This window comes from Epinephelus fuscoguttatus, linkage group LG19, assembly GCF_011397635.1.
Source record: "Epinephelus fuscoguttatus linkage group LG19, E.fuscoguttatus.final_Chr_v1".
Taxonomy (NCBI): Eukaryota; Metazoa; Chordata; class Actinopteri; order Perciformes; family Serranidae; genus Epinephelus; species Epinephelus fuscoguttatus.
Genome location: NC_064770.1, coordinates 20,585,070 through 20,599,805, shown reverse-complemented (window position 1 = coordinate 20,599,805; position 14,736 = coordinate 20,585,070). Strand labels below are relative to the sequence as shown.

Sequence of the window (14,736 nt, the reverse complement as noted above, 5' to 3'; positions counted from 1 at the left end):
TAGTTGAATCTGAGCAGATAATGGTGCCCCAAACACTTCAGCTTTCATCCTGCTGCTCTTCTCAGCAGTCACATCACCAATAAATACAAGAGAACCAGTTCTGAGGGCAAAACACCCAAAACACAAACAGGAAGTGCAGACGGCTGCAGTAAAGGGCTGGCAGAGCATCACCAGGGAAGAAACCCAGCATCTGATGATGCCTATGTGTCCAACACTTCAGGCAGTGATTGACTGTAAGGGATTTGCAACCAAGTATTAAAACTGACTGTTTAATTGATGATTATGTTAGTTTGTCCAAATACTTATGAGCCCTTAAAGTTGGGGGACTGTGTGAAGAAATGGTTGTCATTCCTACACGGTTCATACTACATTTTTGAAAAAAGCCTTAAATGAAAGCTGAGAGTCTGCACTTTAAGCAGGTATTCATTGTTTCATTTAAAACCCATTGTGGTGGTGTACAGAGCCAAAATGATGACAACTGTATCATTGTCCAAATAATTATGGACCTGACTGTATGATGGTCACATTATCAAGGAAGGGATAAATTAAATAAGAACTACTTACATCAGCTTGTGATTAAATAATCATTTAGTGTCTAGTATCTAACAGCAGAAATGTCAGAATCCTGCAGATGTGTTAAGCTGCTTATATACCTACTGCACCTTAAAAGTAGCTTGAAGTATATATAACAAAGTTGAAATGAGAGGAACAGAGTAAACATAGGCTACTTGTACACTATGTAAATCTATGCAGGCCGTTTCCTTCCAGTTGTTTTTGAAGTGCTGTTTCCAGCAGCACCATCCACATCGGAAAACAGAAATCTCAAGAGTGCCTCATCACATGATGTTGCTCAAAGTTCCACAAGCACTCCAAGTGCTCCACTGCAGTAACTTTGTAAGAGGATTACCTCTCAGCTATTTTAATCTAATTATGAAAGAAACAATTTCTTCCAAGTACTTTATTATTTCATTTAACTCTTGCTGGATGGTGACAATTAAAGCATGAGGCATCTTGAATACTGATGTACATCTATATGACATTAAATCTTAAAAGTGATTCTCCCTGGAAACATACATTGCACATATGCGTTTCGTGATGTCTGACTAAAGGAGTTTTGCATCCTTACACAGCGAAAGTGAGATTTGAATGCTTCACTCTTCTTTCAATAAAATGTTCCTTTCAAAAGAACGTCCTTCTCTTTTCTCGGGTGCATTTTCATCTGCCAGATTAACATCACCGAACTTAACAGGTATAAATCCATTTTTTTTATTATAACTGTGTTCTCAGGACAACGTAACAAAAGTTTCAGACATTCAAAGAGACCACCTTGTCAATTAGATTTGCTGGTACATAAGTCACACACTTATGCAGTGGCAAAAATGTTGTTGTATACCAAACACTGTCAGACTGCATTGGGTCACGATATTGATATTTAAAAGGTGGCATACAGTATGTAAACAAATTATGAAATCTTTTCATTATCATGAGGTTTTGCAAGACACCCACCTACTAGAGATCCCCAAGCCAACATTGTGAGGCTTGAATGCTCAGCTGCACGTTCAAATGAATGCCTTCTGTTGAAAAACTATGCTCCTCCCCTCTGTTTTCTATGGCAGAGCTTCCTGTTAGAGCAAGATCTCTGCATTTATTAGGTGTACAACAGTGTTTTTACTGTTAATTCTTTAACAAAATGTTCAGAGACATGTTTGAATATGTCAGACTTCAGTTACAGTTATCATCTGCCTCCAAATCAGTATGTCATGACAGAAAACTGCTCAATCGCACAATTAGCTTGAGTCTGATACTTGTGAAAGACTGACACCATATGGCCAATACTGACACAAGTTCATATCTTTGTATACTGTACTACAAAAATCCATCAGGAAAAAACACAGAAGGCAAAAACGTTGCCATCCTGTGTTTCACTCATGACAATTTCTATTAAAGTAACATGAATACAACTAAGTAATTACACAAAGTTAAAAATGGAGCCCATTTGATGCCGACAAGAGAAATCAGCGAGGGAGGCTTCTTTCAGTCGTCTTTAAGCCCTCCAAAGACAGCTGTGGGGATACTCTTCTGTTCTAGCTGCACCTCTGTAAAAGGCCAAGAGAAGACATTTAACGCACATGTTTACAAATAAATGTGTGAAGTTCATTGTGTAAGATTTAGGGACATCTATTGGCAGAAATTGAGTATTCATAACTATGTTTTTATTAGTTTATAATCACCTGAAAATAAGAATCATTGTGTTTTCATTGCCTTAGATTAATACTTTTATATCTACATATGTAGTAGGTCCTCTCCCACGGAGTCCCCCATGCCTACTCCCAGAACAGACAAATCAAACACTGACTCAAGATAGGGCCATTCCTGTTTTCATGTTATCGCCTTCGCCACTGTAGTTCTACACGCCATCTGCAACCACACCTAGATGCCACTAAATCCAGCACACTGAACCTTTAAACCGTTTATGTTCTGTTTTTCTGCTGAGGCTGTTGTGTCTCACCTTCTGGTCCCTGGTCGTCATCATCTTCATCCTCGTCATCATCATCAATGTCAATCTCATCAGGATTGGCTTGCTTGGAAAGCTCAGCCAACTCACTGCGAGAGGTGTCACTCCTGCACAGGGAGATGCAGAGAGTAAGATTTATGTGTCACCTTGTAGGCTGGAACACGGACACAGTCCAGTTTTATAAAAAGGCAGAACCTTCACAACTGATGATGATTCACTAGAGTAAAGGAAAAAAGACAAACCTGACAAAGAGAATCTTTTCTTTAGGCTTGGCTTTGTCCTGTTCGGCTTCTGCAGCGAGCTGCTGTGCTTTCTGCTCCAACATCTTCATGTCATCAATTCCCATTTGGCCTGGAGCGAGATCGGACACTGGATACAACATCAAATAAAAGGTTGGACAAACAGAGAAATATAAGAGAAGAATTAATACATTGGTTCTTGTACAGTTCTGCAGTGTAACCTCAGGATTTGGGACAAATATATGGCATCTGTACGGCCCTACAAAATATGTTTGTTTTTTTTTTTGTTTATTCCCCAGATTCTGTGTTTTTCCGCTTTAATTTTTCTGAATTTCACACAATTAAACTGATTTAACACAATACTTTAAAGTGTTTCAATACAGTCCTAAAAGAAAACATTTCGCCCTTATGTAGACTACAGTGATTCACATCTGAACTTCATATTAGTCAATATTACTCTGCTCTAAATTTAGCTGTTAGTGTCAAATTACTCTGTTTTTTGGATTACTTGGCACGAAGAAAATTTCAAAACTTCTACACACCTTTTCAAGGGCACATAATAAAATTTTCATGACCATTCACAATGTGTAAAACATACATTGCTCCATCCCCAAAATGCAGTTTAATTTAAAAGTAGTAAGGCATAGCATAGGTGTGGAAACTGGGATTCACAGCTCCACATGGTAAATTACACTGTCATAACTTCATTTTTCTCTTATTCAAACATGTCAGATTCAAACTCTATTCAAACATAATTCCAGCTAGCTGGCCTACATGAAAGGAGACAGAACACGTTGTCAAACATCATCACATATTAGAACTAAATTATGTCAACAGCTAGCCTACAGAAAATAAATTTTCCATTATATTACATTACATGGAAGGTTATCTATGGAACATACACACAACCAAATTCCCTGACGTTTCCAAAACTTTCAAGGACTTTACCAATCCAATAACTCTCCCAGGCCTGGAAAACAAGATTGTGATGTTGATTCCATGACTTTTCCAGGTTTTCCACAACTGTGGGAACCCTGAGCACTTGCTATGCGAACAGTCTGCGTAGTTACAAATTTTGGGCTGCATGCAGACGTACATGTAACGTTTCTGTCACATGGACCACAGCAAAAAGTATGAATTGGCCAGCCATCTGTGTGTGTGTGTGTGTGTGTGAGAAGCTAAGCCGTGTCTTCAGTGAAACATACAGAAAGTAGGGGAAAGAAGCAGCATGCTCGTAAATGACACCAAAACATAGCATCATAGTTTTCTCTGTTCATTTGGCTTAGGCACTGTGGAAAAAAAAACCCACTTATAATGGTAGGGAAAAACCCTGATTTTTACAAAATGGTAAATTCTTTGATATTCCATGTTCTACATTTGATTTCATTTCTATTATCAACTCTATCCCTGTTTTCCACATCATGGAATTCACATTGGTGGCTTAAGTGTCAATATAATTAAACATCCCCCCAATGCTCCACACAACCTAAAACATTTACAGCTAACAACTTAGTGCAAGCTCTCTCACCTGTACCTGTGGAGCTTGTTGTGGCCTTGAGCATCTGAGAGGACATAAAGTTGACCTGGGTGTTGTATGTGGCTTGGACACTGCGTTTGATTCTCAGCATTTCTCTAATTGTGTCCTCATTTCCATGGCGGATCTCGAATTCTTTCCAGGTCTGCCAGAAGTTTGCAGTCACCTGACAGATCAAATTCGTAAATATATCAAGAGAAATTATGATATGTACATCACTAGTGGAAATGTGACATTTTATTCAGAAACAGTTTACGGCAGGAGGTGGTTTATCTCACCCTTGGGTCACAGATCTGGGAGCAGTAGGAGTAGATTGCTCTGGCTCGATCAATCTCGCCAAGTTTACTCTCCATGTCAGCAAATCGCAGACACATGTCCCTTGCATGCTCATCAGGAAGGACCTAGATAAAAACAAAATTCTGATTTCAGTTATTTCAAATATGAATAGAACAGCAAACTGTGTCATTTTGATTGGTCAGAAATAGTTAAAAGATCTGTGTTACAATCCACACATAATAATTTGAAAGTATAAACACATAATCAAATAAAAAGATGCTCAAATACGACATATTGTCTTATTGATTGATCATTTTCCAATGTACCTCGATAGCTTTCTGGTAAATTGCTCTGGTATACGTGACTCCGTAAATTTCAGCTGCTCTCTTGATGTAGATATTGAACATGTGATGTCTCTCCTCAGTTTCTACTGCCTGCGTTGCTCTTTCATAAACAGCCATGGCGTGTCGTGCCAATCCATATCCCTCCTCCAACTTGGCATACAACAGGTAAATGGCTGGAAAGCAGGACACAGTGGTACATTGGCCATCAGTACATTTCATAAAGAGAAAAGCAGAAACGATGTGGAATATACTCTATATAAATTGTGAGCTACTTACTCTTGGCAAACTTTGCAGGGCAGCCATCCAGAGCTTGTTCAAATAAATCTCTGGCTCTCTCCAGCTTCTTGCCCCCATAACGATCAATGAACTTTGTAAGGTATGTGTTCCAGATATCATAAACATTTGGCCACCTGAAGAGCGCAATGCCACGCTCATATGCCTAAAAAGGTATTGACAAAGACATTGAAGAATCGTTTAAAAGGGTGGTACACCGACCAAGGCAAAAACACACATTGACATTAGATGCTGGTGTAGTTAATTAGTGGTGTGTAATTACTTTGAAGCTTTCCTCAAAGTAGTTGTGCTCTTCAAGGAACATGGCATAGTTGATGATGATCTGTGGTGTGGCAATGCGGAGGTCAATGATGCGATCATACACTGCTTTTGTAGACTGAGGAAAGAAAAAAAGAAAAAATGGAGGAAGAATTAAACCAAATATACCACTCACCACTCATGATTAACAGCACTTAGGGCTGGGCGATACAACAGAGGAGCAGCTCTGTGTCTCTCTGAATGATGCTGGAGAACTTGTAAGTGAGTGAGTTGGGCAAAGCTGTGCAGAGAGTGTGAGAGAGGAGAGCAACTTGACCCTATGTTGATATAAATGGTGTTGTCTGAATCTGTATCTTGTTTGAAAATATATCAATATATTGTACATAGTCATTATATCACCCAGCCCCAACAGCAGTGATTTCAAAGACACAGAAAAGCACACAGTGGATAAGATTTCTAAGAGCAGCATTAAATATCTAGTTTACCTGACATGTGATGTATACTTTCTGCAAATGTAGTAACTAGGGGTGTCACGATTCTCTAAATCATCCACTTAATTTGAAATTTGATTTTAAGGTCACAAATCAATTCAGTTGAAACCATTTCTTTCCAGCGCTGACAGCTATGTCATTGTTAGATTACCAAGCATGGATTTGTCAAGACCATCACACCTTTGGTTGAAGGCCCTGACAAGTGCAGTTCCATTTTCAAATTCTTTCTTTAAAAGATGGTATCAAGTGTGACACAGCTGCCAAATTATTTGAAATGTGCTAAGGCCAAATGGTCAAATTTATAAAAACTTATTTTTTATTAATTTTAATAACAATAACTTATTTAACCAGTCTACTGGGAACAAACTGTGACACAAAAACAAAATGAAGAGCCACTAGATGGCAGAAGCGTGCTTTACAAAAACAGCTTCAGCTTCCTTACTTCCAGAAGGCAACCAGATCGAATTTGCTTATGTCTGTGTGAACATGTGCTGCCATATTTGTCATGTTGCCTGAGGTGGCGTATGGTGCTTGAATGCAGCACAGGCTACAAACTGTAGTTTTTCTGTCAACATCATGTTTGTTGTTTACATAATTCACGTGGAAGGCAAAATCTTGTCACACCACTGACTTCAGGGATGGTTTTTCAGTTGTGTTTCCTCTGTTATCTATGACTACGGCAGCAGCCTTGGTGTCTGGAAAAGTGCAGCTACAGGCAACTAGTAAACTACACTGTGTCATCTTTGAAGTCTTTATTTTTTCCTTCCGCTTCGCTCAAGTAGGAGGGGGTGGAGAGAACAAAAGATATCGCAAGAATAACAGATCCCACAGAAACTGAAAGCTTATTTCAATCAATTTTGCATTCAGAATCAAAATCTTGATACCCCTAGAAATTACATACACCTGTAAAACCACAGACATGCAGTGAACATACCTGGAAAGTGCCCAGACTCTCCTCCAAGTCCGCCAGCATAGACCAGACCTTCAAGGACTTGTAAACTCTGTTTTGGACTGGCTCAGATGCATCGAAGTACTCTGCTTTCTTGGATGGGATGGCTGTAGCTTTCTATTTTCAAATCATTAAAAAAAAAAAAAAAAAAAGTCTTACAACTATATCCATAAATCAACTACACACAAAAACCCAAGTGTCTAATACATTTAAAAAGGTGCAATCAGTAATATTTTACTATTTGATAATCAATTGCTAATCAGTGTCACTCCATTATCTGGTGCTGAGATTTTTTTTGATTTTTTTTTATTTCTAAACAAGCAGAGCTACCCCAAATCTGTTTGTTGTCGGTACTCCCATCTCCTACAGCCTTAAACTATCTGCACTACGCTCTTGGCTTTGTTCCCCCAAACAAGTCAACATCTGTCCACTGTCTGAAAAGAGGAAAAAGATCTAGACTAAGCAATCAACAATATGCAATGTTTTTATCAGTCAAGAGTTCAAAGTCCTACACTAACATCATTATGATATGTAGCCTCAGGTCTTATCTATGAAGTCCTGTATCAGTTTCCTGGTGTCAAATTCAAAATGAAAATCACAAGCTAAATCAGGATAAAGAATTCGCTTTCGAAAATCCAACTTTTCAACATTGTTGTAGTTTCTCAGTCCTGCCACTAGATGTTGCTTAACATCTGGTGTAATGTGGTTTTTATTTTACTGATTGCAACTGTAATGATGTCAGCAGATGAGATGTAAGTGTCTCACCCTCAGTATGCGCAGTGCCTGTTCATAGTTCTCATGGCGTAGTTCCATCTCTCCATATTCACACCACACTGCGGCAAGGTCATCCACCTGTTTGTAGTTCACCTTGGTAGCCTTCTCAAAAATTGTCCTGGCCTGAGTGACAGTCAGTGGATGTAGGACATATCAATAACAGAAAACAGCAATCGGATTTGAATTGCAGATGGTTTCTAGAATTGTTGTGAAAAGACCTCAGTGACTTACATCATCCAGCTGCTCATTTTCCTCATAGAATTTAGCAAAGGAAACCCAGAGAGAGTGAGGTTTCCCTGTGGCCTTCATTGGATCCACTGTCTGCACTGCCTCTGTGTATGTGTTGATGATCTGCAGAAGATAGGGTAAGCACACATCCATGAGTAACATAAACATCAAGGTAATAGGCCTAACTTTCTGATATGTGGTAACATTGCGAATGTTTGATGAGCAGTCATTCTAAACTGACAAGTGCGTGCCTACAGTTGGCAATCAGCATACTGCCACAACCCCATTTCTTTATATAAAGGAACATGTTTGCCTTAAGGTGTATCATGGACAGTGGTTAAGTTGTGTCTATGCATATATTAGTAAATGTCTTGGCAATAACTTCCAGCAAAGCTAGGTATGTCATTTACATGTCATCTGCTTGGAGGTAAATCAGAATCTTTTATATACCTTTTTATATATGTGCAATTTCAGTGCAATAGTAATTGGTGGAAGTAGCCAAAAATTATAGACCAATTCAATAAAAATAATGAAAACCAAAACTGTTACATTTCAACTTCTGGAGAATCCGATATGGATATTGTCTGGAGTTTCCCTTTCACACATGTAGCACACAACAGAGAGTTGTCTGTGTAGATTACACCATGGTCACATAGCCAGTTTGTTACTTGGTCATTAACAACAGAGTCTCTTGCCATTCCTTGAATCTGAGTGACGATTTTGGCTTTGGCCCTTACATATGCAAGTTCCCAAATCTCGTCACCTCTCCAGTTAGACATTTTCGTTAATGTTTTCATTAAATAATCCTCCTTCTTCACCTTCGGACACTTGTTTTCCTGCAGTTTCGCACTATCAGCATGATAGAAACACCATCAACGCGCCCACTCGCTTGCTGTGAGATCTCTGGACAACTACCTGCTGAATTCAACATTTGCGTTCTCACATACAGCTCCTCTGGGTGATATTGGATAATTTCAGGTTTGCAGTTTATGTGTGAAATGGGCTACATACTCTACTGTAAGCTACAACTTGGACTTGGTTTTTATAGTTGAACATTTCATTTAGGACCGTGATTGTTGAGGATTACAGGGCATCAAATTTATAGTTATCGAATACATTTGGCCAATGCATTAGTAAATAAATGTTTTTGAATATCATTAATTTAATTATCTATTTAGGACTTTTTTTTAATGAATGTGGTTTTTCATAAGCTATGCATTTATTAAAAAGGTGTCTTCATCTCATCTTCATCATTTGGTGTATGTATAGTCTGAGGCCGTTGTATATTGGTTCACAAAAAAACAAAGTCAGGTAAGAAAATATACCGTATTTGTATGTAAACGTTTGCATACATGGTTTAAGCATAGATTTGTGAATGAGGCCCGATGTGTGGTGTTTCTTAGATGTTATACCACTTTGAATTGTGTGTATACTGTCCCTGTCAAAGAAGAAGAAGAAAAAAAAAAAAACCAGATACAGAAGGCCAAAAACCTCACCTGCCGTGGATTGCCCTCATACAGTTTAACCCGCTTGTGCCACTCATGGACATTATGAGGGTTCTGCCGCAGTAGTACACTGTTCAACAGGAGGGGCCGCCGGGCTATCAACTGCTCAAAGCGAGCGAGTCTAAGCTCCATGTCTATGTCATCTGGAAGGAGAGGGACAGTGAGTAAGACATGCACGACAAAAGAAGTGCAAGCAACACTGCCAATATTAATGAATCCACACATACCATCATCATCCTTCCCCATCTCAGAGGTGGTCTCCATCTTCGCTGCAATCATGCTCTCTTCAAACTGAGCGTAACTATCAAACACTTGTGTGAAATCCCTTACTGTTACCACTGTAAGGATGGCCTCCTCATACACATCACGTGCCTGAGAAAATAATGACATATTATTAGTCATAGGCTGTCAGTCAACCTGACACACAGTAAATAAATGTGAGGTGAACAACTAGCTTAATATAAAGCAGAGGAGTATTTTGGATAGATATCTTTCAATATAAGTATAAAAACTGAAGCCTCTCAGAAGAAACACACCTTCTCAAAGTGACCACTCCTAATGTAATAGTCAGCTAAAGAGCACCAGAGTTTTCCAAGCTGGTCTGTGAAGCGAGTGAGGCCCCCTCGGATGATGGCTCCAACATTCAGAGAGGTCACTTTATCAGGGTTCTGGGAGATCAGGTCGCAGAGCTCATGCCACAGCTGCAACAAACAAGTGCAGAAACAAGATTTAATAATCTTCATGGTCAGCAAAAAAAATTAAAAAAATTAAAAAAAAATTGGAATGAGAATAATATCTTACTTGATAGTTGGACTTGCCCTCTTTGGACACAAAGCTTTCATCATTGACAACAGCTGCTAGTCGCACAGCTGCTTCATCCAAGCGGCCAACAGATCGTAAGTAGTCTATGTATTCCTCTGCATTCTCTGGAGAAAGCTACATGGTACAAAGAGCAGACAGCATATAGTTAGAGCATTCATTTACAAAGATAAAGTTCACTTAAATTTCAACATCATAATCTAATGACAGCTCTCCTTTTCATATTCATAGTCATATTTATAGTCATATTTATTAACTCTTCACCACAATTGTGATATGGAGTACAAACAAGACAAAACACAAAATAAATGATGAACAGTCCAGTCAGAATGAGTCATCACAGATCAAAAATCACAGTTCAATAGTAATTTCAACTAATCCTGTTCTGTTGTATGGATAAGATTTTTAGGAAATGTGTTTTGCTTTCTACTTAACATAAAGCGCAATATAGTATGCTGTTAAGGCCTTTTGGATGATTGGTGAAACATCCTCAAGCCTAAATCCAGGAGTCTTTCACTTGGCTGAGAATCTTTAGACATTTAGAAGAAGAAGAAAAAGATATACTTTATTAATCCCTGAGGGGAAATACAATTTTTTTCCACTCTGTCGTCATATACACACTGGCCACAAAATACACACACATGTACAAACAGCACCTTTAAATGCATTTAATGGACAGATGTCAGACTGAGGGAGCTGCCTTGGACAGGTGCCCTGAGCAGTTGGGAGTTCAGTATCTCGCTCAAGAGCGCCTCAGCAGTGCCCAGAAGGCAAACTAACATCTATCCAGCAACCAGTCTACACTCCATGCTTGTTCCGAACAGGAGCTTGAACCAGCGACCCTCGTCCCTATGGACTGAGCTACTGCCGCCCCATTTACAGAAAATGTTCAGCTAATAAGCTGCCACTCAAGATGCTCAAATACAACTATCAGTGTAATCACAAACCTCCCTAAATGACAGCTGCTGTATGGAACTAGTTTGTGTATCATGCTCTCACCTTAAGGTACCTACGGTACACCCGGATGGCAGTCTCAGGCAGGGGCAGGTTACGAACAAAGCGGAGATACAGAGGCCAGATGCGTGGGTGCTGAGTAACAGGAAGAGCTCTGAGCGCACGGTCAAATGTTTGCCGACTTCTTGTGATCTTGCATTGAGACACAAGGAACTGGCAGTAATCGAGCCAAATTCTAGGCATCTAGAAAAGGAAAGATTGACGGTTAGTTTCAAGCAAAACTTCCACAGACTACAATGTAATGCTATTTTATGCTGATTAGTAGTTCTTTATAGGATGAATTACCTTATGCATGAACACCAATGCCCTTTCGTGGCAGTTATTGATCTCCTCATAGCCTGGGTCAGTGACACATTTCCCCTTGACTTGTTTCCGTCTCTCTCTCAGATAATTGTACCACAGCTTATAGCTGTAAAAACAGGACCATAGGCAGATAACGTTAGTAGCTGAACACAATCTAAAACCTGATTTGGCCATCTTGACTCTATCACCTAGTTGGAAGTCAACGTTCGTACCCATATCTATTAACAACAATGCTAGTCACAAAACGTCTCATCTTCATTACAAAGCATGCACGTGCAAATGTGGTTGCAATAATTTGCGGATTTGCACGTACCCGTGTTTACTTGTATTTAAGTACAATGTGGATGTCATCTGTAATGTTAGTTACCTGCCGGGCAGCTCTTTCAGGGCCCGTTCATATATCATGTTGAGGGTGGATTTGGCTCCATTCTGTTTGAACTCGATGTAACGCATCCAGCATTTGACTGAGTATGGGTTCCTGATAATCTCCTCTTCATAAGGCAGATCATCGTCCTCCTAACAGAACCAGAAATTACACAACAGATCAGATACAACTGTAACGTTAAGAACTTTATAGACTTTGCTAAAGCTAACATCAGCACGTCAGAGTAACGTTGCTGTAATGTAAACAACTTGTTTGTAGATTGTTAATTACAACATTCATAATAACCAGTAACTGTTCTGAGTTCAGAATTAAGGTCTTATAATATCAACCGCAGATTAGGAGCCAGTCATATCTGACAACTACGAGCCGTTACAAGCTAACTTCAACTCTGTTACACACACAGCCAAGCTAGCGTTAGCGCCCTAGTAAAAGCTAGCTAGCTAGCTAACTAGCTAACTAACACTCTCTGTCAATAAACGCTAACCGATAACATTATATTCAAAAGTGTTTCGTACAAACATAACATCAGGTTTTCCGTTTAGCGAAGTCATTTCTTCCTGGAGGGAATAGCCGTTTGACATAAAAAAAAAAAGTAATGCTAACTGTGGCTAACACCAAGTAGACTTCTCAAAGCATGTAGCCCTCAGTGATACTTCCGGCCGCGTCACAACACGTCACGTCACATCACGTCAGATGATTTTTATTTTTATTTATTTAAGATCGCTTGTTTTAGTCGCACAAAAAGTGGATCTTGTATCAAATGTCGTATTTGTGTTTGATCTGACAATTCCAAGGATTTTTTTTCAAATCGTACTCATACTTTGAAAGTGGATTGTCTGACACAGATGGATTATTGCATGAATGGGCCTATGGGGCTCAAAGTGTCAGGGGCCTTTTCTGGCCTTCACCTGCAAGATGTCATCCAAAGAGACACATACCACACACACCTGGAAGTGACACAAGAAGACGACAAAGAATTGCAAAACAGCTGCAAAGAAACACAAAGACACTCACAAACACTACAAAAGGGGCAAAACAACCATAAAGAGACACAAAATAACTGCAAAGAGACATTAATAACTACAAAGACACTTAAAATGACCACAAAGTGATGCAAAAATGCTGCAAAGAAACACAAACACACTCACAAATACTACAAAAGGGGCAAAACAACCACAAAGACACACAAAATAACTGCAAAGAGACATTAACAACTACAAACACATTTAAAATAACCACAAAGGGATGTAAAACAGCTGCAAAGAAACACAAAGATACTCACAAACACTATAAAAGGGTCAAAACAACTATGAAAACACACAAAATGACTACAAAGAGACATTAACAGCTACAGAGAAACTTAAAATAACTACAAAGAGATGCAAACCAGCTGCAAAGAACCACAAAGCGACTCACAAACACTACAAAAGGGGAAAAACAACCATAGAGACCCACAACGTGACTGCAAAGAGACATTAACAGCGACAGAGACACTTAAAATGACCACAAAGAGATGCAAAACAGCTGCAAAGAACCACTAAGAGAAACACAAACACTCCGAAAGGGGCAAAACAACCATAGAGACACAGGAAATGACTGCAAAGAGACATTAACAGCTACAAAGACACTTAAAATGACCACAAAGTGATGTAAAACAGCTGCAAAGAAACACAAAGATACTCACAAACACTACAAAAGGGGCAAAGCAACTGTGGAGACACACAAAATGACTGCAAAGAGACATAAACAACTACAAAGACACTTAAAATGACCACAAAGTGATGCAAAACAGTTGCAAAGAAACACAGAGACTAACAAGCACTACAAAAGGGGCAAAACAACCATGCAGACACACCAACTGACTGCAAAGAGACATTAACAGCAACAGAGACACTTAAAATAACTACAAAGAGATGCAAAACAGCTGCAAAGAACCACTAAGAGAAACACAAACACTCCGAAAGGGGCAAAACAACCATAGAGACACAGGAAATGACTGCAAAGAGACATTAACAGCTACAAAGTCACTTAAAATTATGACAGAGAGATGTAAAACAGCTGCAAAGAAACGCAAAGAGACTCACAAACACTACAAAAGGGACAAAACAACCATAAAGAGACACAAATTAACTGCATAGACAAAACAACTACAAAGAGACACAGAATAACTACGAAGAGACACAACACCACAGAAAGTATGAATAATGACAACAACAGGACGCAGAACAACAGTATAAAGATGCTAAGCAACCATAAAGTCAGTGTGTCTTACTCCTATATAGAAGTGGTGGGGGGCCTTCTGCATGTCTGTGCCCAGGGGCCCACTGTCTCATAATCCACCCATGTTGGCTGAGCAAACTGCTGACATCTGAAATATACAGTCACATACACTAATGCACATTTATTAATTCATACTATGTTAACAATGCAATGATAACTTATGATTCTTATGCTGACTGTAGTATTAAACTATGTAAGCAGCAGGGTATTTTTCTGTGTCGATGACCCTTGTCAATGTCATACAGAAACAACCGACTGAAATACAGAAAGTCATTGTAGCTCAAATGACAGCTAGGATACATCTTGTAAAACAATAACTTCAATCATTCCATTTTTTGAAACCCTTACAAATGCATAAAAACAATTCTACATGTGTGACTAATGGGATGCAGAGATTTTGGCCTACCATAAATACTATGGTGAATTTCCAAGACATAAAAAGGCTGTAAAGTATGTTTACAAGTTATAATATTACAAATGATTTTTAAAAATTAAAAAAACTATTTTGTTAATACTTCCAAAATGCAT

The 14,736-nt window shown here is 39.0% G+C and overlaps 1 protein-coding gene across 3 annotated transcripts; it reads right to left on the bottom strand.

The window, feature by feature from the left end:
• Positions 1-1,242: 1,242 nt before the first annotated feature.
• Positions 1,243-12,578, bottom strand: xab2 (XPA binding protein 2). Of its 3 annotated transcripts, none has more exons than XM_049561821.1 (19): positions 12,444-12,578; positions 11,911-12,059; positions 11,526-11,649; positions 11,226-11,423; positions 10,209-10,343; positions 9,944-10,108; positions 9,635-9,779; positions 9,399-9,550; positions 7,906-8,025; positions 7,666-7,797; positions 6,886-7,017; positions 5,465-5,578; positions 5,185-5,347; positions 4,891-5,081; positions 4,567-4,689; positions 4,283-4,454; positions 2,758-2,884; positions 2,510-2,622; positions 1,243-2,096 (listed from the first exon to the last, which is right to left on the bottom strand). In XM_049561821.1, exons 1-19 carry the CDS (start codon positions 12,507-12,509, stop codon positions 2,035-2,037), a joined length of 2,583 nt encoding a protein of 860 aa, XP_049417778.1. In that variant the 5' UTR covers positions 12,510-12,578; the 3' UTR covers positions 1,243-2,034. The 3 variants fall into 3 exon arrangements, with proteins under 3 accessions (XP_049417778.1, XP_049417779.1, XP_049417780.1); XM_049561822.1 differs by having other exon boundaries at positions 4,289-4,454; XM_049561823.1 differs by having other exon boundaries at positions 12,448-12,578.
• Positions 12,579-14,736: the final 2,158 nt, after the last annotated feature.